Consider the following 18,995-nt stretch of genomic DNA (forward strand, 5'->3'; position numbering starts at 1 on the left):
GGAGTGGGGTACATAAGGTGTAACCATATTAAGCGTAATAAGCTGAAATATCTTCAATTGAGGACATATATGAATAGTTGGGATCAAGGATCGTTACAAGAGATGTCTGATAAGTTGTACGATGAATATATTAGATTCAGTGGTAGCGAAAAGCATGAGCTTCGAGAATGTCAATGAACTCAAGAAGAGTAAGTCGTCATTTTTAGATCAAGAGGTTCTGAAAGGAAGTATGATAAGGTTGAATAGATTATTGCTACTAAAAAATGAACCCGAGCCAGATACTGGCAAGCCAATTCCATAGTTAATAAATAAGCTTTCGTTTAACATTCTAGATGAGAGAACGAGCGAGATAGCAGTGAGATGATGAATTCACTTCAGTGAGTCCAATTATGTTAAGGTATACCCATGTTACCTTAGTTGCCCCAGTAGGGTATTGTAAGTGTGCGAGGCCCGAGCGAAGAGTGGGTTAGCGATATCAGTGTTATGTGACTTGTGGGCCTTAGATATGCATGGGTAGTTATGTCAGTTCAGTACAGTCAGGTAAGCTTTTGATGCAGGTAAAATCTTATTCTTACCCCTAGGCTATTCCGTATTCAAGGTAGGTTGGGGTGTTGTTCCGAGATACACATAAAATTCCTCCGACCACACCATTAGACCTACCTCATGTTTGTTTGTTTAAATCATGTATGTATAGTCCCATTAGTCTTGTATATAATATCTATTAAAGCTTGACTTGAAGGCTATGTGAGACCGAGCAATGCCTTAGTAATGCGAGAATTGCACCGATGTTATGTGACACCGGGTTCCCCTCAGTGATCTACCTGATGGCTATGTGAAACCATGAGATCATTTAGTATATTTTGTGGGAATTGCACCGGTGTTATGTGACACCGGGTTCCCTCAGTTAACTAGTGTCTGATGGCTATGTGAGACCAAATACTAGTCAAATTTGCATTCAGATAATGCACAGTATGTTCAGGTTTGTATTTAGATAATGTGTATTAGTACAATAAGTAAGGTTAGAGACCCTTTAGAGGAGTACTCATTGTGAGGCCCTTAGTAGAGGATTAAGAGAAGCGTGAGACCCCGACTTCAGTGATAGAGTAGTAAAGCCTTAAGTAGGTAGCACTTGATCTAGGTCATGCATGTACCTACTGCTTAGTATCATGTCTTCAATATGCTCATGTTTATGAAGTTCTTATGCTACTCTAGATTAGCGATTATATTATTGGGCTTTGTAAGCTCAACCTTCGGATGTTTTCTGTTGGCATATCAGTAGCTTGAGTAGTTCGTAGAGCACCATCACAGCAGGACTTCCAGTATCTCCGACAGAGTATTGTACTGTAGCTTTAGTGGGTATATATATTCATAGAACCTTACTCGTGTATTCAGTTTATGAAACTCAAAGTTTGTATTATTTTGGTTTTAAATTATGTGTCACGGAGCTCTGGTTTTGTAGAATGTTTTATATCAGTTATTTATGTTTTATTTATGATACCATTCAGTGTGTTTAAAAGGAAAATGAAAAGGTTTTGAAAATCAGGGTTTACCACGGTAGCCCAATGTGGTAGTTTAGGCCCAATTTGGGTTTAGGGTGTTACAATGATTGCGAAATCCTTGGCTGAAGTAGAATACAGAGCCATAGCTATTGTCACAGCTGAGATAACTTGGTTAAAGGGTCTTCTTGATGAATTGAACATAAGAGACTTATTGTGACAGCAATGCGACACTTCAGATTGCAGCCAATCCAGTTTTCCATGAGTGGACAATGCACATAGAAATTGACTGCCACTTTGTACGAGAGAAAATACAAGTGGCTGACATTATGACCAAGTTCTTGAGGCAACAGCAACATGAATATTTAATTTCAAAGTTGGGTATTAAAAACGTGTTTAGATCCCCAACTTGAGGGGGAGTGTTGAAGACTAGGCAGTTAGAGTTTGTTATGTTTGTTAGATAGCAGTTAGCTTTGCTTCTTAGCTAGTGTGAGTTGTATAAATAATGTATTATCTCTATGACTTCATATATGAATATACGATTACTTTTCAGCATACTCTTTGTTTACTTTTAACAGGATCAAGCATGTACTTCTAGAAATATGATGTCAAACATTCATACTTGAGCTATCTGCAACACATGTTAATTTAAAATATCAATTAAGTATGAACATATGAATGAGTTGCATGTCATTTAAGTTACCAATGAGTATTATATGTAAAAGGATTTGATCGCCCACAAAGTAAACTAAGCATACCAATAAAAATTCTACCTTGTCATCCTATTTACAAAATAAAAGCCCTCGGGGATCATACAATTTAAAAATAATTAGTTATACTAAGTGTCTACTCTATCACTCATATGCATGTCACTAATGTATTTAAAATATACAAAATAAAATGTTTACTATGAATAACTTATAATGACCCTTGAACGGTGATGTAACATATAAGACTAATTAATGACAAGGTATGAAATTTTGATTGAGAGAAAAAAGGAATTAATGAGAAATAATAGGGGAGTTTGTAGCAATAATTAAAGAATGGAAGAGAAGATTTTCGATTGGAAGATGGAGAAAACTGAGAAAAAAATGATTGAATTAAAATGTGTTTGGATGCAAAATGAATCTGATGAAATAAGATAGTTAAATCAATTTAGAAGTTAATTATTAAAATTAATTAAATTTTGAATTAAACTAAAGGAAAGCAAGAGAAGTTCACGGCAAAAAAATTGGTTGAAAAATGAAGGAAATTTGATTTTGGAAAAATAGTTTTATAGATTTATAAATTTTAATCCTTTGATAATCTAATCATTAAACTTTGAATTTTAACAAAATCCAATTCAGTCTTTTCTTAAAAAATCACATTACACCTTGTAAACTCATATTTTAGATTTCCAAAATGATTTATTATCACTAAAAAATATTTCAATTTACTCAAAATATAAAATTTTATTCGATTGCAGACTTGATTTTACTAACTCGGATTTTAAGATGTTACATTGTTCAATAGACAAATTACCCTCTGGGTCCCTCTCATTTCAAGTAAAGTTCAAAATTTTCATTTTACCTCTAATTGAACTAATTTCTCATCCAACTAAGCTCGAATTCGACCCATTTAACTTTCATACTCTGATTAATTTATTCAACTAAATCCCAGGTCAAAATGCTTGAATGTTGACTCAAATTTTTGGGTTGTTACAGAGTTGGTTAACTAGGATTTGGTCTCTTTTAATTCATAATGTTATTGATAAGATTAAATTCTAGAAGCGTCTCTATGAGATTATCTAATCAAAAGGGATATAATTGTTGAAGTGTCTCTTTGATTATCGATTAACTAAAAAGAGAGTAGGCTATTAGGATATTCCGAGTAACTATAACCAACCTATTCAAAAAGAATTTAGATAATCTTAAGTTAAAATTAATGATGAAATCATGAACTAAATTATGTGATTTACCTTATCTAAATATCTTCTCATCATTGAATTCCAATTCATCTTTAATTGTTTTCTTTTCAAGATGGAGCCACATGTTCACATGTCAAGATGGATTACATGACATATATAGATGATGCATTCCATCTTTCTCATGTCTTCATAATATATGAATATAAGTTCCCTTCAACTATACATGAAAGAGAATGGAATCATGTCTTGACTTAACCTACAATCTTACATGATCCTGAAGAGAATCTTTAGATCGTCTGAAATCGATAAAATTTATAGTGTATGGATATTAGAGAGAAGACTAGATAACCTATACAATATGAATGTAGAAACGTAATCCTTATAGAAAAATATCCTCTTTTAGAATCTCACAACTCTAAACTATAATTTTCAATACTTATCGTTATAATTTTTCTTCTATAATAATAACATTTTTAATTAAATCTTTCTTAGTAGTCTGTATCTTCATATACAAAGATCTTTTTATGTTTAAATAACATAAATTCATATGTAAAATTAAAACCTAAAACTTTAAACCATCACCTTTTAACACAGCAACATACTTTGAATAACATTATCATACAAAGTCCTAAAAATAAAAATACTCAATAACCAGTCAAATTTTTTAACCTAAAAACTATTCAAACCTAAACCTTAAATCAATGAACTAAATAAAAAAATTAAAAATTATAAACACAAGAAATGTGCATTTTGTAAAACATAATCTTTTTTATGATCGATTTATGTCACGTAAAACAAAGATGTAACATATAAAATATAAAATGAAATATTCCCATAACAAAATGAATAACAAAACATAAGGAGAAGATTAAGGGTGAACGTTCTATCAAGTCGAGTCGAATTAAAAAGTTTTGAGTTATTTAAATTGATGAATCCTATTCTATAACTCAAAATTAACTTAAAATTTTATCGAATTGAATAAGAAAAACCAAATTTTCGAATGGAGTTGAATTAAATTTACCTAACCCCTAAACAATATAACGAGATGCAAGCAGAGAAGCCATGAAAGAGGTGTTGAGATTAACCCCACGTGGTGTCGGTCCTTATAATCGGATGCAAACCTATTTATATTGTACTCTTTATTCTGCTTTTCTCGTCCGCTCCTCTCTCTCTCTTTTCTTCTCTCTTTCTCAGCTCCGATTCTTTAAATCCCGAACTTCTCTCCTCTAATCCCACCCGATCCGACGGATCCGATGCTCCTCTCCCTTTTCTCCTAGAAATTTCCCATATAAATCTGACATTCATTTCTTTAAATGGAATAAGTCAAAGAAAAATCCGAGGAGGAAGAGGGGGGGGGGGAGGAGGAGCTTTAGATAGAAGAATATTCGGGGGGAATGGCCTCGTCCACAACGAGTTCGTTTTACATCCACGTCATCGAGGACGTCATCAACAAGGTTCGTGATGAGTTCATCAACAACGGTGGACCTGGTGACGCCGTCCTCAACGAACTCCAAGTAGTAAGATATCCTTCTCTTATTTCCCTTTTACTTATGTTCTTTTGAGTTTTTAGGGTTTGATTTATTTATATTAGGGGAAAAACATTTTGGGTCTGTGTTTGAACTGATTAAATTGCTAGGGTTTTAGATTATGTTATTGCTATGAAACTGATGTAGTTGAATTGAATGCTTGCGACATTGGGTTTTAGATTTGGGAAACGAAGATGATGCGAGCGGGAGTAATACTGGGTCCGATAGACAGGTCTTCTGGCCAGAAACAGCCTATTCCCGGTAGCGGAATTACTCCTGTGCACGATCTTAATGTTCCTTATGAAGGGACAGAGGAGTACGAAACTCCTACAGCTGATATGCTTTTCCCTCCGGTAATTTAGTTCTGATTCAATTATTTTGAATTTAGGAATTGTAGTGGATGTTTTTGTTCTGTGATTTTTTTATGTGGGCTTTTAATTGCCTAGACTCCATTGCAAACGCCTGTTCCTACTCCATTGCCGGGAAGTGCAGATGGTTCTATGTATAACATCCCTACTGGAAGTAGTGATTATCCTACTCCCGTGAATGATAGCAGTGATACTGATGTAAAAGGTGGAAGGCCAAACCCATATATGGTAAGCAGTGCTTTGTTTGTGCAACTTCCCTTTAGGCAGCAGCGTGTTCTGGTTGTTGCAATTTTCTACTCGCCACAAGGAACTAACCTGTGTCGGGTTGTTGTGTATATTTTACTGATATTTTTTCTTCTTTTATTCTTTCTGCAGCAATCTCCTTCTCCTTGGCCTAATCAAAGGACTCCACTAAGTGTTGATGTCAATGTCGGTTAGTATGGCATTAAATTGGCAATATGTTTTAACCGCTATTTCTTGTTAATATTCAACCTATTTTCTTGTAGCTTATGTGGAAGGGAAGGAGGAAGTGGATAGAGGAACATCTCATCAATCCATGACACAGGTAACTCCTGTTATGACTAATATTAAAAATTTAAAACCACATAATGATGTATTTTTTTCCTTTTCTTTTTTCGTTGGTTTGAGGAAACCTCATGGGTCATGGAGAAAGGATTTTATATCCCAATGCTTTGAATCTTTGGGGATATTTTTCCTTCAGTAATCCTTGATCTCATGGAAACAAACTGATATTACCTAAATTGGTGATTGATTTTAATAATGGATAAAATTCCAGGACTCCTTTATGATGTCTTCTGGAAAGAGAAAACGTGACGATTTTGCTACACAATATCAAAATGGCAGATACATACCCCAACAAGATGGAGCTGGAGATTATACATCTGAAGTTGCAAATGCAGAGGTTAGTTGTCTTCTTATTTTGCGTCTATCTATCATGGTTGATGTTGTTTGTTGATCATGGATTTTCCTTTCTTTCCCAGAAAGATGTAGAACCCTTTTCTTTTCTTTTAGTTTCCTCCAGGGCAAGAACAAGGATTCTTGGATCTATGTAGTTGAAGCCTAATAAAAATAATATCATGGTAATTCAAACTGTTGATTTGATATAGGAACTTGGAATTGCGGTAGTTACATGCTTTCTAAGAGCGATTGGCAGTTATGACTGCTGCGGGTCTTATGCAGTTGAGAGCTTTACAACTTATTAATCTAACATCCCTTGATAAACTGTTGACAGATGGAAGAATCTCAGGTTATTAATATAGGAAACTCATCAAAGAGTCTTAAATCTCTATAAATAGGAATGATATGTCTTAATTTATTACTACAAGTCGTCCTCTTAAAAGAGGTTACATAGGTTTTATTCTTGTAAAGTGAGAAACTAAAATTAAGGACTTTGTTCTTGTAAATAAGACACTAAAATTAAGGACTTTTTTTATTGCAATAAAATACTTTCCAAGTAGGAATATTTAACCAAAAAAGCCTTCCATAACATTCTCCTTCGTGACGGCTTCATATTCCTTTGATATTTGGTAGGAAAGTGATTAGTTTCTTCTATTTAAATGGAAACTAACGGATCGATAAGTTGATTACTAGTACTTGACATAGGAGATCAATCTCACCATCCTGGAATGGGTTGTATCAGAGTTATGGTGGTCTTATGTTTAGGTACATGTTTAAGGTTAGTTATGAATCAGGAAAGAATATTCTAAAAAGTCAAATAATGTACTGTTGAGTATAGTTGAGAGAATGTTCACAAAGGTTAAAGGTCTTTGCAGACATACATGAAAGCACTTGAAGATCAGTGTGATAAGAGGTCTTTTATAAGAATTCCCTATACCTGTTAGCCTAAGTCGTTTCATCTGTTATGGTTGTTGTAAAGTCAAGTAAATTGGGCTAGCAGCCGGCTGTTATAATAGTCTAAGGTGGTTGCATAATTGTGTTGAAAATGGTACTGGGTAAAGTGCACTTTAGTCATTGCACTTTAGGGTATTTTTAAAGATTAGTCCCTAAGCTTCAACTATAAATACCCTAATTCATTTAACTTCAAAATCATTCCAAATCATTTCTTTCTCCCAATACTAGAGAGTTTCTTGTGAGTAGTAAATGTTTTGTAAATACCTATAAATTCTTTCTTAGTAAAACATTTGTAGTAGTCCGAATACGTAATCACAATTGGCTGAACTCCGTTATCAATTTCGGGTATTATTTTGCTGCTTTTATTTTGAATTCTCACTCATCTAGTTACAGGAAAATTACTCGTACTCGGTTATTTCCTAACAACTAGTATTAGAGCTTTTGGTTGGGAATTTTGTCAATTTTTTTGCGAGATTACTATTCATTACTATTCACGTGAATGGTAAATTTCGTGAATAGTAAAAATTTTGTCAGCGATACGAATTTGTCGATGGAGATGTTCTAATACACGGTGGTTCGCAAGAATTGTTAGAAACGATCCAAACGAAGCCAGATTCGAGTGGGAGCGATGGCTGTAGACGAAAGGAAAGTGAAAATTGAGAAGTTAGATGGTGCAGACTTTGGCTTTTCGAAGATGCAGATTGAAGATTTTCTGTACCAGAAAAATCTATATCAATCTCTCTTAGTAAAGCAACCAGAGGGCATGAAGAATGAAGATTGGGTTATTCTCTTCTCGACAGATAAGCTCTCGGAGTTATCCGACTGACGTTGTCCCGAAATGTTGTTTTCAACATAGCAAAGGAAAAGACCACGACAGGTCTTATGGCGGCTCTCTCCAATATGTATGAGAAGCCATCGACCTCAAACAAAGTTCATTTGATGAGACGATTATTCAATTTGCGGATGACGGAAGAGGCATCAGTGGCTCAACACTTAAATGAACTCAACACAATTACAACTCAGTTGAGTTCCGTGGAAATTGAATTCGATGATGAAGTTCGAGCTTTAATTCTCTTATCATCTCTACCAGACAGTTGGAATGCTACTGTTATAGCAGTTAGCAGCTCGTCGGGAAATAGTAAATTGAAATGCGACGATGTTCGGGATCTGGTACTAAGCGAAGAAATTCGACAGAGAGAATCGGGTGAAGCATCAACCTCCTCAGTCTTGCACACAGAGTCCGGAGGGAGAACTTCAGAAAGAAATTCAAATCGTGACATATCTAAATCCATAAGAGGAAAATCAAGAACGGAAAAGAAAGATTTTACCTGTTATAACTGCGGCAAGAAGGGTCACTTTAAAAGAGATTGTCGAGCACTGAAGAAAAATACCGGCTCACAGGAATCTACTAACGTGACAGAGGAGACAGGTGATTTCATAATTCTAAATATCAACAGTCCGATTGAATCATATATCTTGGATTAGGGGCATCTTTTCACTTTACCTCATGCCGAGAAATCATGGAGAACTATGTCAGTGGTGATTTTGGGAAGGTTCATCTAGTTGATGATGAAACCTTGAAGATCGTCGAAAAAGGTGACATCCGATTAAAGTTGCCAAACTAGACCACTTGGAAGCTGACAGGAGTGAGACATATTCCTGGCCTCAAAAGAAATCTGATATCTGTTGGACAACTTGATGGAGAAGGATATTGTACATCATTTTCAAGCTGTGAATGGAAGATAACCAAAGGAGCACTAGTCATTGCTCGTGGTTAGAAGACTGATACTCTATATGTAACCTCTAATTTAGAGAATATCATTGCAGTAGCAGATGCTGATGGAAAATCAAACCTATGGCACCAAAGGCTTGGCCATATGAGCGAGAAAGGGATGAAGACACTTTTGTCAAAAGGGAAGCTGTCGGATCTAAAGAATGTAGATGTCGGACTATGCGAGGATTGCATCTTTGGTAAACAAAAGAAAGTCCGCTTTGCAAAGATTGGCAAGACACCCAAGGCAGAAAGGTTAAAGTTGGTTCATACTGATGTATGGGGACCATCTCCAGTTCCATATCTTATAGGCTCATTATATTATGTCACCTTCATCTATGATTCTACGAGGAAGGTGTGGGTTTATTTTCTGAAGAAGAAATCAGAAGTCTTTGATACCTTCAGAAAATGGAAGGCCATGATAGAAAATGAGATTGGTTTGAAAGTCAAACGGTTGAGATCTGATAATTGAGGAGAATACAAAAATAGTAGATTCATAGATTTTTGCGCAAACAATGTGGTCAAGATGGAGACAATAATTCTCATGACATCGCAACAGAATGGCGCAACAGATCGAATGAACAGAACTCTGAATGAACGTTCCAGAAGCATGAGGATACATGTGGATTGCTCAAATTTCTATGGGCTAAAGCTATCAACACTGTAGCTTACCTGATCAACTGTGTGCCCTCAGTTCCTTTGGATTGACAGAATACCAGAGGAAGTTTGGAGCAAGAAAGAAATAAACCTTTCGCACTTAATAGTGTTTGGTTGTATTTCTTATGTACACATAGATTCTGCTGAAAGAAGTAAACTTGATGCCAAGTCCAACAAATGTGTCTTTGCTGGTTATGGTGGTGATGAGTTCGGTTACCGATTTTGGGATTACGAAAATCGGAAGATCATCAGAAGCAGAGATGTCATTTTCAATGAGAATGTGATGTACAAAGACATGTTAACCATAGAATCAAGTAGCTCCAATACCGAAGCTGAAACAAAAGAATTTGCTGAGTTCGAGGAGATTTCTGGAAATTATGTTCAGATCAATCCTGAAGCAATTCAAGAAGAACCAAACACACCAGAACTGAGACGCTCCTCCAGAATTCCTAAACTAACCCAACGTTATTCGCCTTCTTTGCATTACTTGTTGCTGACTGACAATGGTGAACCAGAGTGCTATGATAAAGCAATGCAGGTGGAGGATTTAGTCAAGTGAGAGTCTTCCATAAAAGATGAGATAGACTCGCTTATGTCAAATCAGACGTGGAAATTAGCTGAATTATCACTGGGCAAGAAAGTGCTCCATTACAAGTGGATTTACAGGATCAAAGAAGAACACGATAGGAGCAAACATTACAAAGCAAGATTGGTTGTCAAAGGTTTTCAGCAAAAAAAATGTATTGACTACAATGAAATTCTCTCCAGTCGTGAAACTGTTTACAATCAGACTGGTGTTGAAAATTGTAGCTGCAGAGAATCTACATCTTGAGCAGTTAGATTTGAAGACAGCTTTCCTTCATGGTGTTTTGGAGAAAGAAATCTATATGAGACAACCAAAACGCTTCATAAAGGCAGACAAGAAAAACCTGATATGCAGGTTGAAGAAGAGCTTGTATGGTTTAAAACAAGCTCCTAGACAGTGGTACAAGAAGTTCGATAGTTTCATGAGTAGCAGTGGTTTTATCAGATGCCAAGCAGATCATTGTTGCTATATCAAGAGGTTCGACAACAACTTCATTATTTTATTATTGTACGTTAATGACATGCTCGTTGCAGGCTCAGACATGCAAGAGATTATAAACTTGAAGAAAAAATTGTCGAAGCAGTTTGCAATGAAAGATCTGAGCACTGCAAATCAGATTCTAGGGATGAGGATTAAGAGAGACATAAAGTCGGGGACTTTGATGTTATCACAGATTGAGTACATCAACAAAGTACTCTCCAGATTCAACAAGCTAGATGTTAAACCAGTAAGTACACCTTTAGGTGTTCATTTTAGACTCTCCAAAGAACAGTCACCAAATACGGAGGAAGAACGTGCACACATGGTGAAGGTGCCGTATGCCTCAGCAATCGGAAGTCTGATGTATGCCATGGTTTGTACTAGACCAGATATTGCTCATGCAGTGGGAGCTGTTAGCAGGTACATGAATAATCCAGGCAAGGTACACTGGGAAGCAGTCAAATGGATCCTCAGATATCTGCGGGGTACCACAAACAATACACTTTGTTTCAAAGGTAGAGATACGATACTGACAGGCTATGTAGATGCTGATTTAGCCGGAAATGTTGACATCAGAATGAGCACTATAGGGTATGTCTATACTCTAGGAGGAATCGCGGTGAGTTAGGTTTCTCAACTACAGAAGATAGTTGCTCTCTCCACAACTGAAGCAGAATATATCGCTGTTACGGAAGCCAGTAAAGAGATGGTTTGACTCCAAAGTTTCTTGGAAGAGTTGGGCAAGAAACAAGAAAATAATGTCTTATATTGCGATAGTCAAAGTGTTGTCCATCTAGCGAAGAATCTATCTTTTCATTCCAAGACGAAGCACATACAATTGCGATAGTCAAAGTTTTCTTTTATAATTAAACCACAAGGGCATGTTTCTACAGAGTTAATGTTGGGATATTTGATTGAATTTGTAATGTGTTATACACCCCTTAGGGGGGTGTTTGGTTCAAGGATTGTGGGATTCCCATGGGATGAGAATCCCACATTCCCATGTTTGGTTGGCCGGAAATCTCATTCCCGGTAATGTTTTATTACCAATAGTAGATTTTTTGGGGTATATTACCGGGAATGTCATTACCTCCCTTCCCTTAGGTATTGTAACATTACCGGCGTTTTGGACTAAAATGCCCTTAAATTTTTATTTTTTTTCAAAAATATCATTCTTCTGTCATTGAATAATAAAAATTCTACGAAGGTTAAATTAAAAATTTATCCTTAAATTATTTTAGATTTACAAAAAAAATGTCTATAATTAAAATTTTATATGAAGTTTAGGGGTTAAAATTTTTTTTATCCTTTCATTAAACTTTTTTATATTTTTAATTTTGTAAAAAAATTTATATAAATATTATGAATTTAATTTTTTAAAGAAAATTTATAAATATTTTACAATTTGTAATATTATACAAATATATAATAAGGACAATTTGGTCAAATATACATTCCAATAATCTTTTATGCCTTTAACTAAACACGGTAATCTTACATTCCTGCTAAACCAACCAAACACAAAATACAACATTCCCAGTAATCTTATTCCCCTGGTAATCTTTTATTTCCACTTGTAATCTTACATTCCGTGAACCAAACGCACCCTTATAATCATATATTTCTAAACTCAGGGAAGTAAGGGTTGTAATATCCTGGATAGATGTGACTCAACAACCACTGCAAAAAACAAGATCTTAACACACTTGGCCACGCTATCAACAAAGATTCCTCAACTGGATGGACCAATTCCCGACCCATATGAAGATATGCTTTCTACTCCCAACGTAAGTATCATATAGTTGGATCAATTCCTAATCTTGTTTTGTGTAATTCTGCAACTTAGTTTTATTTTGTGTATATGGTATGGAATGGGCCGTTTTCTATGTTTCCCGTGTTTATCATTGGAGAGTTGACAGACTTTGTGCTGTTGCCTTGATGATATACAATTATCATGGAGTTGCTAATGAAGACTACAATGTAGTGAACACGCCGGCTCCAAATGGTAACTTTAATCGGTGGAAGAGCTGAGGATTGCATCTTATCTATGCACCTTGGTTTTTTTGGTTGACCAGCTTTTCTTGTTTCCTGGCCAGACCTTCAGGCTGCAACTCCTGCTCCTGTTCCTGTTCCCAAAAATGACACAGGGGATGATGACGACGACGAGCCATTGAATGAAGATGATGATGATGAAGATGATTTGGATGATGTGGACCAGGGGGAAGAGCTGAACACACAACATTTAGTTTTGGCCCAATTTGACAAGGTGATTTTCCTATTTTTGCATTATGCATCATCGTTTCCCATGACCTATTCATAATTTGTATTTATACAAGTTATGATGGTCTCCTATAGACAGATAATGATATATGCTTTTGTTTGTAGGTGACTCGTACCAAGAGCCGATGGAAATGCACGCTGAAGGATGGTATCATGCATATAAACAATAAGGACATTCTCTTTAATAAGGTATGCTTGTCACTGAATGATATTCGACATTCTTTTTTACTGTTTAGTACCATCACTTTTATAATTTCAATGCCATTGTTTATGAACCTTAGTTTTTGCGTCGGTTGCTATTTATCATTTTTTTTTGCAGGCAACTGGCGAATTTGACTTTTAATTTTGTTAGATAAATGTGGTCGCCTTCATATTGCAGCAAGTCAAGGGGTGTTATTCAGTGTTTCGTAATTTCTCGGCCTTCCGTAAGACTTGGCTTCTGGTTGTATTGTACACAGAGGAAGAGCTATTTCGGCCTTCCGTAAGACTTGGCTTCTGGTTGTATTGTACATAAAGGAAGAGCTATTTCGGCCATAGGATGGATGACTTGGAGACTGCTTCATGTTGTTTTATAAACTATCTCAATGGCATTTATACTTGTTATGCTTGAGGCATTTTGGTTAGCATCTTGGAAAAACATTGCCTTCCTTTATTATCTCAACTTCACTAATTTTTTTTTAAATCTTTTAATTCAATTTGACGTTAGAAAACTTGACTTGTACTTTCATGAATTCGAGTCGAGTCCCTCTGTATGATATGAAGAAATATATATATATATATATATATATATATATATATATATATATATATATATATATATATGCATATTATTTTTAAAAGGCCTTTTAAATTAGAATTAATTGATACTATAATATTATAAATATTATAATTAAATTTAAATAAAAGTTTGAACAATTTGATTTGACTTGAAAATTTTAAATAGGAATTGTTAACTAATAATTAAAAATAATTGACTTGATTTATTGAATACTCGCCCCTATCTCATTCAACTCTTAAGCATAAATTCAAGCATTTAATTTTTCATTGAACCCTAAACGTTTACACACACATTTGTCAATAGCCAAATAAAAAAAAAATTGTAATTCCATAGAAACAGCTTGTTTTTCTAAAGCGAAAAGATCGTAAGACGTTAAAAAATTGCATAATTGAACGTTATACAAGCGAAAGAAAAATAAAATATACATAAGCTTGCCTTCATGGAAACAAAAAAACATGCAATGGAGGAAAGAATGACGATCAGAAGTGATTGTTGTAAGGTTCGAAATGATTGTACAACGCAGAAGAACAAGCATACCATCATTTTGCACCATTGACGAGAACACATTTGTTTTGAAACAGAGGTAAGAAAGTGTAAGCCTCCACATTAAACCCTGCCCCAACTGCTTGTTTCTGCCCAGACGATGTTGGTGTCGCAGCAGCATTCACGTCCTTTGGTGTCGGAAACATGAACTCATCCGTCTCCGGGAATGGACTCGGCGATACGGTGAGCGGCGTGAGCAGCGGAATCGGAGATCGAGCTTGGTCAACGTGAGCTTTCATTTGATCAAGCTTAAGAGATTGAGGGGCATGCTTTTGTAGCCTGGTGGGTGGCTTCCCTACTTTGGTTTTGCTTGTCCCAATTACGCCTCTCTCAAATATGTTCCCACTCTCCTCCATTTCTTGAAATCAATTGTCTTCTTTTCTCTTCTCTCTCTCTCTCTCTCTTTGCATCAATGGTTAAGCATATGCATGGCAATGGGAGGAGACATATTAAAGTAAAAAAAAATAGTTGAAAAATAGAGAGAGAGACAATGAAGGCCTTGTTTTGGAAAACGGAAAAATAGGGATAAAAAGTCGTTATGGAATGATAAATTTTCAACAACAGTTATTTGTGAGGCTATTTTCTCACGACACTTGAATTTCTCCAAGTAAAACACAAAAAACATGATTATTGTTCCATTTTAGGGAGAAAAACATTGTCTTCATCCGTTGGATCAGAGATTTTGTGAAGCTGGAAACCCGAGACAGCTCTTAAACAACCATAACTGAGTCATAAAAGGTTGTTGGGTTAGCTGGTAGAGAAATAAAACTAAGAGGGGGAAAATGAGAAATTATCGTTGCAATGTTAGTTAAGTCAATGGCAAACCTAACCTATTGAAAGTAAATAATTTTATGATAAATTATCACTTCCGTTTTATAAGTGTTTATTTCTTATCAATAAATTTAAAAAAAATAAATTTTGATCATTTTATTAAATGGGTAAATTAAGCGTTTAGTATATAAACTATTGATTTTGATCCGTTTTAATACCTAAACTTTCAATCTTTTAAAAACCAGACCTAAAATTTTAGTTTTTGATTCGTTTCAATATATTGTCACTAAAAACTTTAGTTTAGTATCCACGTTCAAAATTTAATGTTAAGCTTTGAAATTAGATACTAAAATAGTCAAAAATTGATAATTTATGTACTAAACGCGTTAAGTTTTTAACGGTGGATACTAAAATAAAATGAAAACTAAACATTAGATATGATTTTGAAATAATTAAAAGATTAGATACTAAAACGGACTAAAATGAATAGTGTATGCAATAAATACATAATATACCCTTATTTAAATATTATTCCAAGTCTATTACCCATCTCTTTTCCAATTGTCGGCTTCGGTGGCTGCCAAACTAAACAAACTCACCGCTAAATTGTTGTGGGGCTCCTGTAACGGTAAGGGCATTCACTGGGTCAAATGAGACAGCTTATGCAAGCCGAGAAATCAAGGTCTTGGAATTTACGATTGAAGGCTAAAGAATAGGTCGCTATTAAATAAGTGGATTTAGAGGTTCTGTTGTGACGCTGAAGCTTTTGGAGGGAAATGGTGGTTGCAAAATGGGGTTTTGATCGTAATGATCTACTCCCAAAATATTTTTCTTCAATGAAACCTTCGTGGGTTTGGAGAAACATAGAGCAGCCTTTATCAAACCAAAATGACCCATTCTCTAAGGACCTAAGAGTTGCCTTGCGTGATGGTAGTCGCACAAATTTTTGGGAAGATTTTTGGACTGAGTTTCTGTCTCTAAAGTTGGCTTTTCCTAGAATTTATGCTGTGGTAATTAGAAAATCTAGGAAGGTCTCCGACTTCGGTTCTAAGATCAATGGTCTCTGGGTTTGAAATATTGAAATCAGGAGAGTTATCTTCGAGTGGGAGTTAAGCATTTGGGATAGTTTCATGAACACGATTGATAGAGCAGCCAGGAGAAGCTTTGAATCGGATAAATTGAGGTGGGTAGGCTCCTCAAATGGGTTGTACTCCCCTAGATCTTCCTGTGGTTCTATTATCCAAGGAGCTTCTATGCAGGATAAATTTTGGAACCTAGTTTAGACGAATTTAGTCCCCTTAAAAGTAGTGGCATCTGTTTGGAGAGCTGCTCGACAGAGGATTCGTTGAGCTGTTAAACGTGCAATGGGCAATGTAGATTCTGTCCATTGTGTACTACGCAAAAAAGTTCCTGAAACTTCAAATCATTTATTTTGTCAATGTGATGTGGCTTGCAGAATTTGGCAAATATGGGCCTCCGATTGGAATATCTGTTTTGTTTGCCCAGGTGACATCAAATCTTTTACTTACAGCGTGGGTGACTTTGTTATCGAATCGTAAGGGTAAGCAAATTTGGCATGTAGGTTTTTTGGTTTTGTTTGGGCAATATTATTGTATAGAAATGAAGTGATTTTTAACAAAAAGACTTGGTGTGAAGATCTAATTTATAGTACTGCTTTGTTTAATATTGGTCTATGATGTAAATTCAATTGGCCATTTTCTTGTCCTTTGCCATCAGAATTAGTAAGGTGTCCCAATGCTATTGCTACGGTTTCGTAGAGGATTTGATTCAAGTTTCATTTTTTTAAACGCTTGGTTAAGTCTAGCAGGAGAGTTTTATGGTCGTGCTGCTCTTATGATGATTTTACTTCTCCTTTTGGTTTGGGTTTCCTGATTGGCTAGGAGTGGAATTAGGAGTCTCAATCGTTGGCTCATTGATGGTCTTAGTGTGTGAGATGTTCGCAGTTCTTTCTCAGGGCATGTGACTTCAGTTTGATCAAGGTGAGTTTTGTTGTTAGCCGTTCATCCAAGTTTCTGAGTTTCAGGCTATTCTATCAGACCTGCGTCGCTCGATGTGTCTATTTGGCGTAGTTTTAGCTAATTGTATGTAGCTTGGTTGTGATGTTTATTTGGTGTTGCTGGTTAATTGGAATGTGTTTTTGTCTGTCACAATTTGTGGTGAATTGCTTGGGTTGTTTCTAGTCATTCTGCTCAGGGTACCTTGTTTTTCGGTTGTTGGTTTGTATCCAAAATTGTATGTGCTTAGGTTGGATTCAATTGTGTGATGGTGCTATTTTGATCTTCCATATGAAAATCAAGCTGACTCGAGTTTAGGGGTGGCTTCATCCGATTCTAATTCGACCTAATTTTTTAGATAAAACCCAAATTCAACTCGTTCTGGCCCTAAATAAATATATTTATAAAAATTATTATTTTTATTCAATAAAAATAAAGATCTAATTGAAAAAATAATATATATAGGATTATTATTACTATTATCTCTAAATGTATAAAGTAAATTTACATTATTTTTGGGTATGATCAGTCATATTTTTCACTTTAAATCCAAATTCAATTCAACATATTCTCTGAAAAATACAAATCGTCCCAATCTAAACTTAAACTTTAAAAAAAATCTGATTCAAACTGATTGATTTGAAACCCGTCGGTTCATGTACCGTGTCCATCCCTAATGTAGGGAGAGAAAAGAGTGATGGACAGTTAAACCAAAAAACTCAAATTGGGCATATTAGGATTGAAGTGAAGCCTATAACAGCCAGAGTCATATGGAGAATGGTGAAGCCCGAAACTTGCATCAGCCCAAATGCCTTCCATTCTATCTCTAAAACCCGGTGGAGGGGCAGCCTTGGGCCACGGAGGAGCTAACACGAAAGCAGAGCAGAGTTTGTGATGAGGTATGGCTTCAATTTCCAACATCCCCGTTTCTCTACCTTCCCTTTCCAAATCAAAATCCCACTTTTTTCAAAATCGCTCTTTACTCTTCACTCCTCTCTCCTTATTACCAAAACCCATTCCTTTTAACGACTCAAATAATCGTAAGAAGAAGAACAAGCGCGGCAAATTCTGGTTAACTTTAGCCACTCCTGAAGAGGTTCTTCCATCAGATTCCCAGCAGATTGTGTCCACCACAGGTGATGAAAGCGTTTCCACTGTTATTCAGGCTCTTCTCTTTGTTGCCTTTTTGCTTACTATTCTCACTATTGGGGTAACTTTACATCTCAAATTGTGCAGCTTCTTTTGCATGAATTTAACATCAAATTGTGATTTTGGACTGAGGGCTGTGCCTGGATTTGCAGGTTATATACATAGCAGTGCAAGATTTCTTGGAGAAGAGAGAGATGGACAAGTATGAGAAAGAAGAGGCTGCCAAGAACAAGAATGGGAAAAAGAAGAAGGTGAGAGCTAGAGCTGGGCCTAGGGGATTTGGTCAAAAGATCGATGAAGATGATGATATTTAGGTTACCAATTTCCTTGTAAACTTTACATTTTCATTGCCCCTTCTGAAGTTTGCCTGCAATACATTGTCCGGACAATATTTGTGTTTCTGTGCGTGCCTTTTTTTTGTTAGATAAACAACCTTATTTAGTCCTTCAATTATTATTACATTTCTATTTTAGTTACTTAATTTGTAACATATATAATATTTAGTCACTAATGTGACCTTTTCAGTTAATTTAATTTTGCTTAACGAAAACAACTATACGATAGATATAATTAGGGGTTCAAAAACTTTCAAATTATTTGAGTTGACAAGTTTTTATGACTTAAATTTTATTTGAAAGATTTTTAAAACATATCAACCTATTCAAGTTTTTATTTGAATTTAATTATAAATATTTATAATATTATTATATTATTTGATTTTAATTTAAACAGTTTTCTATAATCATATACAATAAATAAAACCTTTAAAAAAAATTTCATATATGATATACATATAT

General features: G+C 35.3%; 3 protein-coding genes across 3 annotated transcripts; 2 read left to right on the forward strand and 1 right to left on the reverse strand.

Moving 5' to 3' along the window:
• Window positions 1-4,551: 4,551 nt before the first annotated feature.
• On the forward strand, window positions 4,552-13,594 carry LOC120129395 (transcription initiation factor IIA large subunit-like). The gene is made up of 11 exons (XM_039146910.1): window positions 4,552-4,919; window positions 5,108-5,281; window positions 5,375-5,524; window positions 5,672-5,729; window positions 5,803-5,861; window positions 6,093-6,218; window positions 12,297-12,449; window positions 12,604-12,667; window positions 12,759-12,928; window positions 13,048-13,131; window positions 13,262-13,594. The coding sequence occupies exons 1-11, from the start codon at window positions 4,797-4,799 to the stop codon at window positions 13,283-13,285; spliced, it is 1,185 nt and encodes a 394-aa protein (XP_039002841.1). The 5' UTR covers window positions 4,552-4,796; the 3' UTR covers window positions 13,286-13,594.
• A 665-nt stretch (window positions 13,595-14,259) lies between these two features.
• On the reverse strand, window positions 14,260-14,619 carry LOC120130179. Its single transcript, XM_039147488.1, has one exon. The coding sequence runs from the start codon at window positions 14,617-14,619 to the stop codon at window positions 14,260-14,262; it is 360 nt and encodes a 119-aa protein (XP_039003419.1).
• Window positions 14,620-17,908: 3,289 nt separating this feature from the next.
• Window positions 17,909-18,644, forward strand: LOC120128838. The gene is made up of 2 exons (XM_039146464.1): window positions 17,909-18,259; window positions 18,351-18,644. Exons 1-2 carry the CDS (start codon window positions 17,951-17,953, stop codon window positions 18,510-18,512), a joined length of 471 nt encoding a protein of 156 aa, XP_039002395.1. The 5' UTR covers window positions 17,909-17,950; the 3' UTR covers window positions 18,513-18,644.
• Window positions 18,645-18,995: the final 351 nt, after the last annotated feature.

The sequence above is a fragment of the Hibiscus syriacus genome, unplaced genomic scaffold, assembly GCF_006381635.1.
Source record: "Hibiscus syriacus cultivar Baekdansim isolate YM2019G1 unplaced genomic scaffold, ASM638163v2 tig00001644_pilon, whole genome shotgun sequence".
NCBI classification, from domain to species: Eukaryota; Viridiplantae; Streptophyta; class Magnoliopsida; order Malvales; family Malvaceae; genus Hibiscus; species Hibiscus syriacus.

Coding starts and splice junctions, on each gene's coding strand:
- LOC120129395 (XM_039146910.1), top strand. CDS start 4,797: ATGGCCTCGTCCACAACGAGTTCGTTTTACATCCACGTCATCGAGGAC. Junction 5,282..5,374: donor CTGATATGCTTTTCCCTCCG/GTAATTTAGTTC, acceptor TTAATTGCCTAG/ACTCCATTGCAAACGCCTGT. Junction 6,219..12,296: donor CTGAAGTTGCAAATGCAGAG/GTTAGTTGTCTT, acceptor TTCTAAACTCAG/GGAAGTAAGGGTTGTAATAT.
- LOC120130179 (XM_039147488.1), bottom strand. CDS start 14,619: ATGGAGGAGAGTGGGAACATATTTGAGAGAGGCGTAATTGGGACAAGC.
- LOC120128838 (XM_039146464.1), top strand. CDS start 17,951: ATGGCTTCAATTTCCAACATCCCCGTTTCTCTACCTTCCCTTTCCAAA. Junction 18,260..18,350: donor TTACTATTCTCACTATTGGG/GTAACTTTACAT, acceptor CTGGATTTGCAG/GTTATATACATAGCAGTGCA.